At 42.1% G+C, this 17794-nt stretch overlaps 1 protein-coding gene across 1 annotated transcript in view; it reads right to left on the bottom strand.

Annotated features, from left to right (window-relative positions):
• Positions 1–17794, bottom strand: part of agbl4 (AGBL carboxypeptidase 4) — a 162447-nt gene that overhangs the window by 45531 nt on the left and 99122 nt on the right. The window contains exon 6 of the mRNA XM_061297509.1: positions 8679–8718. Within this exon, the coding sequence (XP_061153493.1) occupies positions 8679–8718 (40 nt within the window). The remainder of the gene's footprint in view (positions 1–8678; positions 8719–17794) is intronic.

The raw sequence follows: 17794 nt of genomic DNA, 5'->3' as shown, positions 1-17794 counted from the left end.
TCATGTCCTAGCTATTAACTCCACACTGCCAGGCTCATCTATCTTAATTGGTCATCCATTAGCCTGCATTAAAGGGAGACACGGGATAATAGCAGTAATGACGCCGATGATGGAATTAGACTGTGGCAACGCACGTCATCGTTGACGCGTCGCTTTTGGAATCACAAAGAGTTCCACCGGACGGCCATACGGACAGATGGATGTCGGGATTAAATAAATGACTCCGAGCCCCGTTGTGTGCGTAGGAAGTCGATGGAAACAAATAGAGGTCATGCAAATTTGGGTGGGGGGGAAAAGTGGGCTAGTGCTCGGGGGGGTAAATGAATCGAACAGCGTGCAGACGACCAATTGAGACGCGGCACCTGTGCCAATCTGCAGCTCGGCAGGATGGACAGATGCGGGTCCAGGTGCACGCGGGATGACGATTGGCGGCGCCGCGACGAGACCTGAGCAGCTGAGTACGAACACAAGTGACACGATGGATGGGTGGGGGTGGGTTGACGCAATCAACCCGATCACCGGCATCCATTTTCAAAGCACAGAGACAGTACCCCATATGATTTTACAGAATTTAGATTTTTCTTCGGCATCAACCATTCCTCGATCAATAACCATTGTTTACACAGTGGGAGAACGCCATTTTCCTATTTTTGCTGGAGGCATTCCTCTTCTTATTATGCCTCATAATTAGATCCGCAGGAATTTCTAATCAAGCGTGACGGCAGCATTCGCCAATTTAAAAGGTGATAGCCCATGAAATGAACAGCCTAGTGTCATAGAATCAGCAAGGTATGCCGGAGGGGCTCGAAAAAGAGACGACGACAGAGCCGGAGAGAATGAGGGGGGCATACAATGATACGCGCGTGCATCGCTGTAAATAAATGCCCCATTAACTATTTAGAAGGGTATCAACACCGGCCGTGCCATGCAGCGATCTGTCCGGGAGACATTGATCTTCATAAGGAACATGAAAACCGACCAAAGAAATACTCATCATATTTCAGAGCCAGTCAATTTGGTTCATTAAGGCCGCTCAAGCTCCTGCTGCGGCCCTGTATCGATCTCCTCGCTGTCAGTGCGGTGTTATTTTCTGCTAAGTAGATTTTGGACTTGCAAAATTGCAATTTATAAAGTGCGCAGTCAAAGTCGGTCAAGCAATATATGAGCAAACATACAATGGAACCTTCCAAGTCGAAGACATCTAAAGTCATTCATAATGGTCCTGAAAATAATAAAGTGACTTTGCGTTCTGAGCGGACGAGTTCAATGAAAGTTGGGTTGAATAGTTTTAATGATTTAGAATGTTACTGTTGTTAACTCCTTTTAACACTTCCGCGACCCGACTTAGTAAACTGTAAACAATGGAGATTCAAAACAATTTGGATTCAAAAGACCGACATTTAATGTGTACGGACTCATTGCACATTCTTTTTTAAGTCAACCCTAAATTTTTCTTTGCACTAATATGTTCTGCGCAGCCCAACTAGTCGAAACACCGTGCTGTGATTAATGTTTGTTTAGTGGAATGTGAATTAAGCAGGCAAAATCCACCCGTTTCTAATCATCTCAGGGGGCGGACATTTTGCCACTTGCTATTGACTGAAAATAACATAACAGTTTCCAGGGCACAACCACTCATGGCTGACTAGTTTTCTGACAATATATATGTATATATAATTCTTTTAAAGGTTTCTCATGCCTCTATCAGCTCTGATCTCCATTTATCTGGCAGGCAGGTGAGCCTCAGCGCATGATGGCTAGTGGGTAAAGGTTAGTCTGGAAGAATACAGCTCACAATAATGGCATCCCACATCTTTGTCTTTTTGCCTCTCTTAGCCTTTCCTCCAGGGCTGCTGTCAGACAGAGAACTTTTATTGCCGCTCTAACTGACAGCAGGGAGCCGCTGGGATTGGCTGAGCAACCAGCGGCCGCCCGTCATGCGGCCCGGCTCACAGGTGCGCGGCATCTGACAGATAATGGCAGCTAAAACTCGGGCCGACCCAATGTTCGCTCTTTGTTTTGGCTGATGGGGGCTGCGTGGCACGGCGGCGAATGCCATAGCCAAATATAAAGAGGGCATGTTGAGGGAGAATGCTGTGAAAAAGAGTGCGATTTACTTAACATGCGACCACACAGACACTCAAATTGCTCCATCTGTCTCGTGAAGGGTGGTCAAGGTCACTCAGATCAGTAATCCTGGTTGCTATTGAGCTCACAAATATTTCTCTGCAGCAGGGGTGTCGTCAAACTCTTTTTTTTTTCACGGGCCGCATTGTAGTCATAGCTTCTTTCGGAGGGCCATTATGACTGTCAACCCAAATCAATGTATGAGCACCTCACAGTAAAAGCTACAAAACAAACTGACAAATAACTTGTTTTCAAATCAGACGAGGAAAATCTGGTCAAATATAAAAAAAAAAAGATGATTAAAAGTGAACAATTTGCAATTCTAGTAATGACACACAAATTTGATGCACAATTTGTCTTCGCGGGCCACATAAAATGATGTGGCGGGCCGTATCTGGCCCCCGGGCCTTGAGTTTGACACCTGTGCTCTACAGCAATGACTGACAATTTTTTGAAATGGTAACATTTTCTTATGCAGAAACTGAGCTGCGATATAAACACTTAATTTGTAATCCATCTTCCAGTCAAGTTGCAAAATATCTCAAGCATTACTTAGCTGGTAGTAAAAGAGAAAAGGTTAATGGAAGCAGAGTGTAGCTTAATGCATTACTTAAGAAAAAAAATCGAGCGGTTGGAAATCATACCTAAAAAGCATTTTTAAAAGGTGAAGACGAGACTAGATATTATTGAAAAGAAATTTAACACTTCAAAGAAAACCCAAACTGAGGGTGACTCGCGTGTGACCATTTCTTTCCCGATCTACCAGAAAGCGGCGGTTAAGCGTCATTAGCAGTCACTGTCCTGTAATAACCTTTCTGGATGCTTCCACCGTCTCCATTAGAGGTCAGTACAAAGTCACACACAGGACAGCTGAGTGGCGTTTTCCCCCGGATTTAACGGAATGCTCCTGCACCTGACCCCTCGGAGAAAACAGGGCAATTAAATGTGGAATTTCCCTATGGAAATTAATAATTCATCATTTTTTTATTTATATATACAGTCGAGTACTCTACCATACACAGCCACCGGCACACATAAGTGAGCGTCAAACTATGACAACGACCTTGACCGGTGGTGGTGCGTATCTGCTGGCAAGGTGAGGTGGTCTGCGCTGCATTTGTGACATTGAACATTCCTCCGAGACTTGAGCTGAATGGCGGGTATGTTGGATTAACATTTTATTTAGCCTTGACATTAGTAAGAATGGAAATATCAGGCCCAGATATTCTAGAAGCCAGGTTAGGTGTGAAATAGCGACGATATCATGGTTGTTTGGAAAAGGGATGGAGTCACACAGACACACAGACAGACACACACACACACAAACACAGAGTCCGAGAACTCAATCCAGCAGCCATAACAGGGAGACAGAGTGGCATCAACCCCTATTATCTAGTCCCTATACGCTGTGAACACAAAAGGCTCGGCGGAACAAAAATCCAATCAGTGCTCTGTGGGAGGATTTGCTCCACAGCAGTGCTCGGCAACACTGGTGGCTCCACTGGTGACAAAGAAATCATCTCGAAGCCTCCAGCCTGTTCACAGCCTATTTAGCGACTTGGTCACATACCTTCTTGGCCAATAACTCTCTTGCTTTCCTTTTCCCCCTGCACGAAGCAACAAGAAGCACGCGTGTGTACGCGGCGTGAAATGAGCATACTATTTGCTCAAGACATTTGGGCGTGGAATTGTTTGATGACAAATATTTTCAAAATGGAGGCCACGGGCCCGGATTGAAAAAATGGCCCTCGCGCGGGTCGCCATGGCGTCGCTACATTAGCATCCCTGGTTACCCCGTTCATTAGCATGCCGCTGCTTATTTAGCCACGCTGCGGAGAAGCATTCAATAAAACAAACTGCTCAATATGAAGAAGCAAGTGCTCCCTCCCTCCCGTCGGCAGCCATTCCCTCCTTTATGTGCTTTTTACACTGCAACAAAATGGAAGTGAGGCATCACAGAGCGGGAGAGAAAATATGCAAATTCAAACCGACGGGAAACATAATTAGGCCAATAATAGCAAGCTTTTTCGCAACTGATCATTTAGACAAAAGCATGTTTTCTAAAATACACTATCTTCTTTTTTTCTTCTTTAGTGTTACTCGTGCCCTCCCTCTTTTCAGGTGCCTCCGTGGAAACAAATCTCTGCAGCTTGAAAGCAAAGGCGTTCAAGCGGAAATTCAACCCCCCCCCCCCTTTCTTGCCCCTCCCTCCAAGATTTCTATCAATTCAGGTCTACATGTACACCAGGCACGAAGTGTGTCCGAGCTGTTTTTACACTTTCACTGCAGTCTTTTCGCTGTGTTGCTGCCACTTTTATTATTTCTAATTAAAGGAGGACAACACCAGAGAAACAAACAAACTCAAGAAGACTCCACTTCAAACTCTTGTTTGAATTCTAAAAAGGGGATCAGGATGCTCATTATGGTCACTTCACAGAAATACTTGCTAAGCGATAAGTCTTTGACGCTACGCATCTTTCGGTAAGGATAAATGAAGAGGGTTAAAGCCAGACAACAGAAAAGTGTTTTCTTCAAAGTTGGACAGTAATGGGGCTGGCACAAAAAAAAAAAGCAATAAATAATCTGTCTCGACTTGAAGGTTTGAGAGGGACGGAGGTAGGCGTCGACCAAACTATGACAGAATTCAATGAGCACAATTTGCTAAATGCGCCACATGGCGTGACAACAGAGACATCAAAACATTACTTGGACGTTTTGATGGCACCTTCACTACTTTTGTTTTTCTTTGTTATTCCTTTGTAGATGGTTAAAATACAACCATCTGAAGCAATTTGAGGTTTTGTATCTCGCTATCGTGTTTTTTTTTTTAGATTGAAATAATAATTTGTGAGTAAATGAAACTTTTTAGTCGTTTTGGTTTTACAATTAATATATGTTACAATCCGACTTGTTTTGTAGCATCTCGTGAACGCCGTCGGAGCCGTGGTGACCCACTTTGAAGTTACAATTTGTCACCCGATGCTGTTTCCATGGTAACAATACGGCTAAAGTGATTGCGTTTCCGATCGTGTGGCAAATGTGAGATCCGCGTCCCACTGTATTGTTCTCATTCCCGCTGTTACACAAAAGTAATGTGAAAAATCCAGACGGCGCCGTTGAATTTCAGCAGTCGGCTGGTTGCGAGCGTGACCTCAGCGTAATAAGGTCTGCCTGGAGAAACAAAGCGAGGAACAAAAAGCATATCTGCGGGTAGAAAGCTCTAATGAACAAGGTTCAAATGAGCGCCGCTCTCAATAGCCTGGGAAAATTGTTTCGATATTATTTATTTTTATGTACAGTTGTTGTTGTTCCACTGTTGATAGTTAATACATTAATCACCATGTATACACCATTTAGGATTGTTGCTGCCAATTGTATATTTTTGGCCTCTTGTCAAATATTTAGTTTTTGCAGTTTCATCACTGTTTAAGATTATCAAAAACATTTTAGATGTTAGAAAAGATGTTTCTAAAAACACAATAAAAAACCAGGAAAAATAGCACAAGAACTTTAAGAGAATATTCTATAGACTGATGATGCTCTGGGGCTGCTTTGCTTCTTCAGGGCCTAGACGACATGCAGGTTACTAATTCACACAGACTTATAATCACTTTTTTATGTTTACTTGGGTGATCTTTTTCTGATAATTATTATCTGTTTGACGAGCTTGAACATGGGGAAACGATGCAACAATAAGAGGAGTTTAACGTGGCAATGTTGCTAATGCTTTTTTTTTTTTTTTTACAGCACTGGCAGCCGTTCACTTTTGCTCAGTGTAGATACTGTATGAATTTATGCATGAATTCTTCCATTTACATCTACATATATAGCATGTAATATTCATATCCATTTTCCACATAAAATGCGTCTCTGCAAATATTTATACTTTGATTTGTGTTTTAATATTCTTCTTGTGGGCTGCTACTGTGTACTTTACGGTTGTAAAACAAACAAACAAACAAACAAACAAACAAACATGATAGTCCCCTATTGCTGGCCCGAAAAATGATTCCATTCCTGTGAGAGCAAAATAAAAAAGCAAAACATTTAAGTAATCTCCGTCATTGCATTGGCTGCTCACATGCTGCATTCACGTGCCAGCGTCCTCTCAAACCTGCCCGGATTTCATGAATATGATTGACCTTTTTTTTCTCTGCCGTAATGCTGAGAGCGCATAAAAGGCGAAAGGAGAGACTAAAGAGCGGCGAGCCGAGTTGATTTACAACAACACATTATTGTGCGCCAACTGCACATATGGAAAAGGACAATCTAATCGATGGGCCAAAACAATGACAATGGCCTCTCAAATCAATGTCCGCACCCCATTTTCTCACTGCGAGAAGACAAAGCGTTCAGGTGTTTTTGTTGCCGCGTGTGTGTCCGGCGGCAGTTAATTTGTGTTGCTGTTGCTGTGGTGAAAAGCATTGCCGGGACTAATCATTATTTAGTTGTGGCGGGGCTGGAAAGGTCAGTGGTCTGAAATGTCAGGCTGTGTTCAACAGAAGCCAGATGCAGCCGCGTGCCGCTCAAGTGTCCAATTAAGGAGGGTCGAGAGAGGTTTGAGTGGGTCTCTGTGTGGGTGGCGCCCGGATGAGTGTGGGAAATAACACTGAGAAGGTAGACGGTGGAGACATGGCGTGCTACGTTCACAAAGCCTGTATGTTTGGAGATTGTCAATTAGGTGCCAGACTATTTACTGGCTAGTCAAATGAACACAATGGAGAACACATGTTAGCCACGGCGGTAATAAAGTTTGTTCGCCCCCGGTGATCCCTCCTGCTGTCGACTCGACGCTACAGTGGGAAGATGAGAAAGGGTGGGCTGATGATGGGTAAGACCACATGAGGGGAAGACATAAATATAATACCATGAAATCACGTGGCCTTGTGAATGGTTGGGAAATGGATGGATGGATGGATTTGGGTGAAGGGATGGATGGAGGGATGGATTGGATGATGGAATGGATGCATGATGGATGTATGGATATTGGGAGGGTGGGTGGCTGGTGGGATGATGGAATGGATAGATTGATGATGGATGGATGGATGGATGGATTTGGGTGAAGGGATGGATGGAGGGATGGATTGGATGATGGAATGGATGCATGATGGATGTATGGATATTGGGAGGGTGGGTGGCTGGTGGGATGATGGAATGGATAGATTGATGATGGATGGATGGATGGATGGATGGATGGATGGATGGATGGATGGACAGACCGGTGCGGATAGGATACATGATACTGAAAATGCTAAAATTGGCTATGAAACTTCAAAATCATATCATATCACAAAGAAATAAGCGCATTGGGCTAAGATGATGTTTCTAACAGCCACAACACAACCCACCCAGAAAAAGCAAATGTTTCAATTATTAATTCATGAAATGGATTTACATTATGGATAAAAATCTACCAAACTGTGCTGCGAAAAAGGGTAAACAATTGGCGCTCAAGTATTGACTGTGTCATTGTTAGTGTTGTTTGAAAACACACATTGTTGCTTTCAAACTTCTCATCAGGTAATGGTAACTATTTCGCCTCACTCAATTCTAATCTGCAGTAGCAATAGATTAGCTCGGTCATCGATGCCAAGTAAGTAAGCAAATTGTGTAGTGGAGGTCAAATCGGATTCTGAAGTAAAAATTCGAATGACTGGAGCTTCTTCCATCATCTTCCAACTTAGTTCAACTACAAGTGACTGATTTCTGCTTAATCTTTCTGAGAAAGAAGAAACTAAATCCTTCAATTTAAATTCAGCAGCTTGGCACCTTTGTTCAACAGATATTCATTCTTTCACCCTACCACAAAGCCACCCATAAATTTCCGTGTTAAGACACAAACTGACAACTCAGATGTTAAAAAAAAGTGTAATCCAACACAAAGTCTTTTTTTCTTCTTCTCACTTAGCCATAAAAGGTGTTTGAGTACTTTTAAGCCTTCCCTCATGTTTTTCTTTCATTCCTTCCCACCTCATGTCTCACTGTGGCCGCCCTCTGTCGAGCTGTGAAGACCAGCCAACGTTGGCATCGGTGCCGTCTGTAAGAACAGCTGCAACGTAAACCCCCCAAATTAACCTGCGCCGCAAGAGCTTCACGTGTGCGTGATTCTAATCAAAGCACATTAGATCTCACAGATACTTTGGACATATGGGTCTCTCTATATCCCTTTGCCATCCCCATCTGGTTCGCCGCTCTGAGTTTGCAAACTTCTGCTCATGCTACTCTCCACATCGGTGCCTCTCTCACAACTGGAGAGCAATGGAGGGGCTTTGTGTTGTGTTTTCACGTTGAATCAACAGAAAAACATGTGCTAGTTATGCCAGGGTGTCAAATGTATAAAATCACCACTGAATTTAAAAAAAATTAAAAAATTGTGGGAGGGGGCAAGTGGTTTCACATAATAATAAATGTATGTTCTTTTTTAAAACATATATCTAGATCCGGATGATTTTGTCTCATCCAACATTGTGCCCCAAAAAAATTACATTTTGTTTTTGGGGCGAGTGTCTGAGGCTATAACTCGGTAAAATATAAAAATGGCAAAGACTTACCACAATTGGTGATGGTTAACAGGTCCAGCTGTCGTTGTTGCTGAAAGGAAGCAAAAACATCCGTTAACCGTTAATGATCACATGATCATGAATCATCCGAATCAAGAAACGAAATTTCTATGAGATGGTTTGGGAAACATATTTTGTTTTTATATTTGGACTGTATGAGGAAGCATGCTAAAGTTGAAAGTAGTCTAGCTAACTTTATTTAGTGTGTGTCAGATAAGTGATTTCAAAGGAGAAGATGGAAGGTGGCACATGAAGATACACACACACACACACTGGCACGCGCACACACACGCACACTTGACGAGCGAGCACTGCAGTAATCAACACCTCAACCCTCTTGAACCAACAGTCCCTCAGGAAAGAAGATATCCAAGAAACTGTGTGTGTGTGTGTGTGTGTCACACTAGCTAGGTCGCGGTCAAAGCTACACATCATTTACATCCAAGCACATTAACCAGTTGCTCGGAGGGAAAAGCAAAGAGACACTTATGGAATACTCGGAGTCCTTCTCGCCTCACATGCACGCCTCAAGTGGAACATGCTGATGGCTGACTAAACATTCATTTAGTATCTAGTGGAGGCTCTTACAAAGAGAGACTTATGGCGTGTAATATGGGAAAGAAGTGGCACACAGGTTCATTGACTTTGCTATCTCATTCTTGCATGCAGTGGCATTAAAAATGAGCTTCTTTTACTAAATACATTTAAAATCCGACTAGAAATAAAGTCATGTTTTATTTATTTATAACACATGGGGGTAAAAAAATGACTCTTGGCATGTGATGTGCAGAGCCACATGGAAGCTGGCTGGGTGACCAAGCAAGCAGCAGAGGTCACTGTGACAACATGAGATACACAACAAGCCGGCGGCGTGTGAGCGGAGATCACGCTCTGTCCGCACTCCTTTCAGTCTCGCGCACACGCACGCACGAGTGCTTGCTTGAACAATTGAAATTATTGCCTTTAAAAAAATTGTAAACAGCCAAATATTTAATGACATGTATGAATCTGTTGGAATCCAAATTGTAAAGGAATTCTCAGACAATAAAAAGCAGTTGCGTGCATAACAACAATGAGAAGGAAGATATGAGCTTATTGGTCATTTTGAGAAGAAAAAAAAAAAATGAACCAAACAAGATTTTAAAAAGGACTGGGAGATAGTTATACACATACAAATGAGACAAATGTAGAAAGAAACACACACACTTTTCCATTTACTGACTCTCATTCTTTTCCTAAAACACAATTTTAAGTGGTCAGGCGGTTAATTCGCCCAGGCAGAGCACGCAGGTCATCACCAAGTCCCAAAGGTCACAGCAGGAACTACTCAAACTTGTGAGAAGTTGATACTCATTTACGTTCTTTAGCACCCTCTGGTGGATGTAAATAAAATTGTATGCAAGCTGATCAAATGAACTAGACTGTATTTCTGAATTTAACATACTCTACAAAACTAAATGAAGATATATTAAGCACAATTAACTCACTTCAGTATTTTAAGGCGTCCGTGTTCTAAAGCTGTAATAAAAACATGGATTTATTTTCCCAATCAAGCCTAGAGCAGCGCTTCTATTCTTGGATGTTTATTAATGCGGCGCCTGATAAAGTTCGATCCGTGGCTCCATAAGTAGAAAGACGCAATTTTGCAAGAGAGTTAAAACCAATGAAAATTGACGTTCTGACTAAAAGACAAACTGCTTGGTTTCTCTACGAATGCTGCCATCACATTCTCCACTTGCATCTATAATCACTGTTTCATATAAATTGGAATTTTTGTTTAGTTAAATAAATAGTTTTCTGATATGACTCGGACAACCCAATGGTTTTCTAGAAAAAGAACAATTAATCAGATCAGTCATGTTAATTTGTCTCCGAAGCCTTTCAAATGCAATGGAATATAATTTGTAAATAATAAAAAAGATGCTTGTACTTCAAATATTCAAACTCAATCAACCCAAAAAGCGATCCGTCATAACATAATGTTATGTTTATTTTTTCCCATTACTTATTTTTATTTTAGTTTAAAACAAACACACACACGCACACACAGTCAATGGAGTTGTGGAAAATAAAAATATCTTAGTCATCATCCATCTTTGAGATCAATGCCTCCATTTGAACGCTGAGCAATAGTGTGTATGGTGACAACATCCCACTATATTACATGAACACACACGCACACACGAGATCGGCAGCACTTTACAGCTCCCATTTTGGCCCGTCTTAGTCATTCTCTGTCGTGTCGGTAACAAAGGGGGGTAGGAAAATGAGGTAAGGATGAGCTCATGGGCTCAACAAGCTCTCATGGTTCAACTGCCTGGCCCACTAAAGTCATCTATGAGATGATGTCAGAGGCATGAGGGCACATAGCAAAATGCTACACTTAAGTGCACAAGCATTTGTACTTTTTAGGATCCACCACAAGACCGAGTTTGAAGCAAAGCAATCATAGAAAATTTGAATTTTGCCGGTCAGGAATGAAAGCCATTTATGCAAACTACCTACTTCCATTTCAAAAATATAATGATAGGAAATCTAAAGTTTGGTGCATTCTTAAGAGAAAAGACAATATCAAAAGTGTTGGAAGAACAAGCAAAAAAAAAAAAATCTTTATCCTGTTGACTCTCTTTTAAATACGATACAGATAAAAGTCCAGACTTCATTTTTACATTGTGCTCATTGTGGTGGTATAAAAAGTATTTTCCTGTAGGTCCAAAACATCTAATCTCTATAACACAATCGGTCGATTCTGTTGTAAAATGTCACTTCAAGTCGAGGGGGGAAAAAAAAGAAGACTTTTTTGGCTCATTTGTTCAAGAAAGTAGCTAGCCGAAATGTTATCTAAATCGCTGTCGATGCTGAGAGGATAGAGTGGACGGGAGCAGAGGGGAGGCGGAGCTTGGGCTCGCTGTTGCGTGACCAAGAAGCCCTTGGTTAAAAATACAACAAAACCAAATGAAAGATTTATTTCTTGCGAGAGCCGAGAGCCGTCTTTTCTCCAACGGAGGCAAAGGCTACCTATGGCCACCTGCACGAGGGCCTGGCCGACCTCTCTCCAGCTCCTTTTAAAAGCTACATAGATAATACATGTCGCTTACGCTATCTTAGCGCCCGAATATCGATGAAGGCGATATTCACAGTGACTCACACTAAAGCGTGATTCATTTCCATCATGAATTCATTCCGCATTTATGAAGAGCAATTAGAAAAAGCAGGTGAGATGGCCGTGAGAAGGCCTTCCTCCAGCTGTCCGTCACCCCGTGGGGTCGAGGCTTTACGACCGCGCCGCCCCCACTTGTCTCTTTTCTAATCCTCAGACTTTGAAGGCAATAACTGGTGCACCTGGCTGATTATGGCCTATAGCGCAGCGTTGTCAAGCAGATTATAACAAAATGGCCCCCAGGTGCCACGCTCTACAGCTCGGGCGGCCTTGGAGTTGGCCTCGCTAATACGCTCGGTGTTATCAATATCCCACCGACAAACTGGAGTTGACGGTTGATTTGAGAACATTCCACTGAGATTGAAAAATCCAGAATTCTACCTACTGTATGTTGATGAAATTATTTTGTTAGCGGGTCTAAAAGTGCTAATAAATGTTTCAAGTGGACGCTTGCTTCTCTATCAGGAGACGAAGCAGCCGTGGGGAAAGATAAAGGCTTAATATTAGGAGAGCAATGGCAATGATAGAAGGACAACTAAGGTCAGCCTGGAGAAAATAAGATATTCTTTGCTATCGTAAAATATCACCTGGATACAAGGTGGGCAATAATAAGAGGGCTGAGGGGAACATAAATTGAGCCATTGTGCCGCATTTGTTCCTTATGAGATGAAATGAGCTCGAGCCCTGCTGTTCGACTTCCGGCTTTGCAACCAGACTTGGCAATCCGTGACCCCGGCAGCATTGACAGCATTGTAAAAGGGCGCTCAAGCCGGGTCGGAGTGAGTCTCTGAGACACGTCTGCTGCTGTGTTGTGATTTAGTTCAAATATACCAAAGAAGGGTAAACCCCAACAACTGCAGACAAAAAGCTTCCAACAGGGCTGCCACAGGGATCAACCCCTTGCCCACTTTCATTTTGTCAATCCATGTTTTATTACCATTTACCTACCTACCTGCGAAGATGTTCCGATGTCAAGAACTCTAAAGAACTACCAATAAAAGTCCAAAAAGAAGCAAGGAAACCACGGTAAGGCCAGTCAAAGATATCAGGGATCTGTCCGTCTGTGTACTCAGCGAGCTGGTCAACACTGTAGGGTAGCGCTAAGCCATGCGTAGATTTAGAGACAAGTGGAAGCATTTTCAAATCAATTCTTTTGTTTTACTGGGAGTTAGTGGGGGCATATAGATCAGAGTCTGCTGCTAGACACCGCCAGCCAGGAGCCCTGCTATGTTGGCTAACACCGTAGATCATCTGGAGACAGACAGAAAAAGAACTCCCGGGGAAAGAAAGCATTGGTCAAATAGAGGGCATGCTTACGTGATGATCCATAAATTTCAAAATGTAAAACAGAAAGTGCTGTAGGAACTCAAGGTGCTCTGTTACACAGCATGGCAAGATATTAATATATATATATATAACTACCGCAATTTTCGGACTATAAGTCGCACCGGACTATAAGTCGCACCAGCCATAAAATGCCCAAAAAAGTGAAAAAAAAACATATATATGTATATGTCGCCCCCCCACCAAACTATGAAAAAAAACGCGACTTATAGTCCGAAAATTACGGTATTTATAAATATAGTGCTCAAACTGATCAGCAACTATTAACAACAAATGTTTACATCAATGGGCAAATTGCATATTTTGGGAATGTGTGAGAGACAAAAAAAACAGAACTGGGAAAATATTTACTCCAAGCCGAGAGTCAATACTGTACAGTACATAAAAGCACAAACAATACAGCTAACGTACGATCTTGCGAGGTTCCTCTTTGACCTGGCAAATAATCAATGATGCCGTATTGATACCAAGGGAGCTATTATTGACTTAAGGACAAAGATCCAGCATTCTTGAACCCCTTACCACACCATTGGACTCACACACACCCGGAGCAAGGAGGGCTCTGTCCCATCATCATTTCCCCACTGGGTTATGATTGACCTTTGCCTGATACTGCAGGCGTACTAACCTGCTGTATATTTGGAAATGCTCAATCGATGACCTCTCGGTCGAAGAGGCACAAGATAGCAAAAGTGCAAAGGATCACTTAAATAGGTTATCATACAAATAGCGCATTCATTTTACCCGATTCATGTCTTTTTTCTTTTTTTAGATATGGAGCATCAACAACAATACTGGGAAGATTCTTGTGAAATGAGGCCTCATTGATTATTGCATTCCATTTGCAATGAAAAGACGAACTAAACTACATTTGTATCGATTCAGCCCAAACTTGAATTATCCTGAAAAACACTGTCGCCTCGCTATAACTGTGAGGTTTCTCTATTGAAATACTCTTTAAAGGTTTGAAAATCCTCAGTAGTAAAGTTTAAAAAACACCCTTGGCTTGCTACTGTTATATTTCCATCACTTTTTTTTTATTACAGAGTCTTCAATCATGTGTGAGAGATGGGAAAATTAAAGTGGGATTGGTCCATATGGGATTTGAACCGACTTGCAAAGTTTCAAAAATGTTGTACCTGTCCACAACAGTCAACTCTATTGATCGTTCTGTTATTCAGACAACGCCGTCCGAGTATCAATAGACAAGACGTAAGGTTGAAAAGTTCACCCATCTCTCCTCTGGACCTAATTAGAGCTGAAGGTCAAGCGACGTGTACGTTCCTATCGGTTTATTGCCTTTATGGATTAAAGTGTGTACTTGCAAGCTGCGGACACAGTTTGCTTCTCGTTGCCGTAGCGCCCCCTCCCATTTCAAAACACTTTTATTTTCATATTTACAATATACCCCCAAACAAATTCAAACGGGCGTTATCTTCAAGTAACCAGACGGCGAGAGACATATTAGAAAAGAAATGAAACAAAATGTTGTGTGACTAAAGCATTTTCTTTGGCATAACTTTTCCATTTAACAGAGTTTAATCAGGTATCGAAATGGAGTGCTGAATGGTTCTTTAAAGCTGAAGCGGGCTGGACTGCTGCGCGACTGGTAATTAAATGGAATAATAATTAGCTGCGTGCGGCGGGAGAGAGAGAACGGGAGAGCGAGGGCAACGAGTTTGAAGGCGCGCTGCAGAAACGCAAATGCAAACAAAAGCGCCTCGTTGAGATGAGAGCTTGTGTTAAAACAAGCGACGACGCCCTCTCCAGATGTCCACGCCTTGACCAGATGTCTGCTCACTTCTGATCATGTATTAAAATGAGCGGGGGGAATTGAGGGGTCGATATGAACGGGAGCAAATGAGGATGTGAAAATAATGACGGAAGGAAGCGAAATGTTCAAAGTAGAGGAAATGTGTACACACATGCAAAAAAAAATTAAAAATGGAAATGTAACATCCGCTTCCTCTTGCAATTTAAAATGATTATTTTGATAGCAGTGGCAATTGCTAGCATTGCTAAGGAAAATTGATGACAAGTGATTACAAGAAAGACATTCATTCCAATTTCTTAGAAGAAAACTTCATTTTGGAGAATGTAGCAAATAATGATGAATTGTCTTTCAGTTTTTTTGAAACAATACCGACTTAATGCCATTGGTATTCTTGTGTGGCTCACACGACTTGCTATGATTGGGCCACTATGGACCGAGCCTCACATATGAAAGAACAGTACTTCTGGTTTATTTACTAACCAAGGCTGAAAAATATTTGACCTCCGTTACATCTGTCTATGACTGACTCGTGAAGCATGTCAAGCAGCTTAACTGCCTTGATGGCGTTACGCTAATTATAAAATCCCAAACTCGCAAAATGAAAACAAGTATTTAAAAAAAATCTTTGCAACAGGGGAAAAAAAGGCCCAGTGAGGATTCAACACAAGAGCCTATGACCAAGAAGAAAAATAAATGGGCTTTTCACAGACAGTACTTGAAAAATAAGCCAAGCTAACTCTGCACAATACATAGCGAGCGGCTCTCCATTGAGTCAATGAAGCTTTCAAAACTAATTCGTCACTGATTCATACACCAGAATTGGATATTGGATAACTACAATCACGATGGGCCTAAATGGTCAAAAAGACTCAAAGTGGACATAAAAAAAAAAATTTGATTGGCATGGACCAAAATGAACTTTAATGCTTTGTTTTTTCTGTCGTGTGAATTCTTTTTGAGCATATTTGCACATTTGTATACGCCCTTAGCTCCTGTTATGATTAGCTCATTCAAACAATTATTATTATTTAATACACCAATGTCCTGAATGTTCACAGACACCACAGGGCATCACCACGGTTCCCCGTCAACCGTGGCAAGATCTCCTCTCCTGCCATGGAGTCTGCTGTACAGTCTCCTGAGGTCAAACAAACAAGAAAACAGTAAAGTGGCGCATCTGTAATCACCTTAGCTACATCCCGACTCCGACTCAAGCTCAGGGCTTTTCATTTCCTCCGCTTTCAATTTGTTTTCACAGCAGTTTTGAGTAAATTGAATTTGTTAATTAAAGCAGGAAAATGAAATGCTGAGCATTATTGACGAGATGCTAATTGGGTTAGTGTGGAAATTAGACATAGGGGGGGCCGGGGACGTGTGGTGGGAAGGGGCTAATGAGAGGGTTGAGGTGGCGAGGGCGTTTTGGGGTTCGCTCGGACAAATCACATTACAGAAAAGCAAAAGCGACATTTTGTGTTTCCACTGTGGCGACGTAACTGTGCAAAGAGTAAAAAGATGCAGTTCTTCACGTACGGTATTCAAATATTTCAAGTTGCCGACCTCAACCCCGAGCAACATAATGATAATGTCGGTGAAGCAGAGGCTCCAGATGTGTACTTTGCTAGCTTAATCTATTCTGTAGCACCTCCCTTGCTAATACATCCATCGGCGCATCGCACACAATCGAGTATTAAACCTCATTGCTTAACTATCTCATCGAGTCCAAAGAGCTTTGCTGAGCTCAGAATTGAGCTGCTTGCCTCCCTCCAGGCACGTTGGACCGATGCACTGCTAATGAGAAGGATTCGCTCATTTGGCCCTTTGAGAAGCCACATGGGTGAAGGACAGAGGTGTTGGGCTGGCGGGATGATGAGGACTGAGGAGCGACGCGGGATAAAAGGGGGGCAAAAGAAGCCCATAGATTTAGAAAAAGGCGAAGAGAATGAGAAGGCAGGTTTTTTTTTTTTTTGGGGGAGAGCAAAGTGGAAGAGGAGACAGGGTGGGGTAATAGGCTGTGGAGCAGTTGAATTAGGAGGGTGATTAAGGCACTAATTATAGAGTGGAACTTCATTGATAAGGTGTCAGACTTACTGGAATGGGCTTTAGAATGTTGTAAATTCACGTAATTTGTGATTGGGGAGTGTTCATGGGAATAAATGTCGTCCGGCAAATCCCGCTTGGCTTTACTTGCGTCAGTTTGGGTGGTCGATTTTTTCACTTCCTGTATTTACTTCTTGGATATTCTTTTTTTTTTTATTCCTGGGAGATGAGGGCGACATAAGTAAGTGAAACATGCTAAACTAAAGTCAGCATACACACGTATACGATTATGCTAAAATAACATCTGCCCAAGTACTATAATTTCCTTTTTGGTCAAAAGGAAGTATAAACACGACTAGCTGTCGACTAACAACCATCCTTTTTCAAGCAACACTAAGCTCCAAAAGTGTTTCTACAACATTTCCTTCCCTTATTATGCACGCTCATTAATTTGTTATTGGATAAGGTGTCAGCTGAACACAGCATTTTCATGTTGAAGGCTAAGGCGTGCATTGCTGTTAATAAAGTACAAATTAAATTTGGATGGAGAGAAAATGCAAGTCGGACAATTTGGTTGTTCAACCCGCTCGTACCTGCTGGAAGTGACACTTGTATCCTTTTGGACTGGTTGTTGACACTTGTTGACCGTTTTTATGTGAACGTCTCTACATGCTGTTTGTCTCATGGATTTGGAATTGATTTTGTGAGTCGCCGCACAATCTCTCCCGAGGTTACATCTTCGTCGTCCTTGAAGCACGTTGTCAAACGGACGAAACCCGCTTTCGACAAAAT

Source organism: Syngnathus typhle, linkage group LG14, assembly GCF_033458585.1.
Source record: "Syngnathus typhle isolate RoL2023-S1 ecotype Sweden linkage group LG14, RoL_Styp_1.0, whole genome shotgun sequence".
In the NCBI taxonomy this organism is placed as follows: domain Eukaryota; kingdom Metazoa; phylum Chordata; class Actinopteri; order Syngnathiformes; family Syngnathidae; genus Syngnathus; species Syngnathus typhle.
Note: the sequence above shows the minus strand (reverse complement) of the source record. Positions and strands in the feature narration are given on the sequence as shown.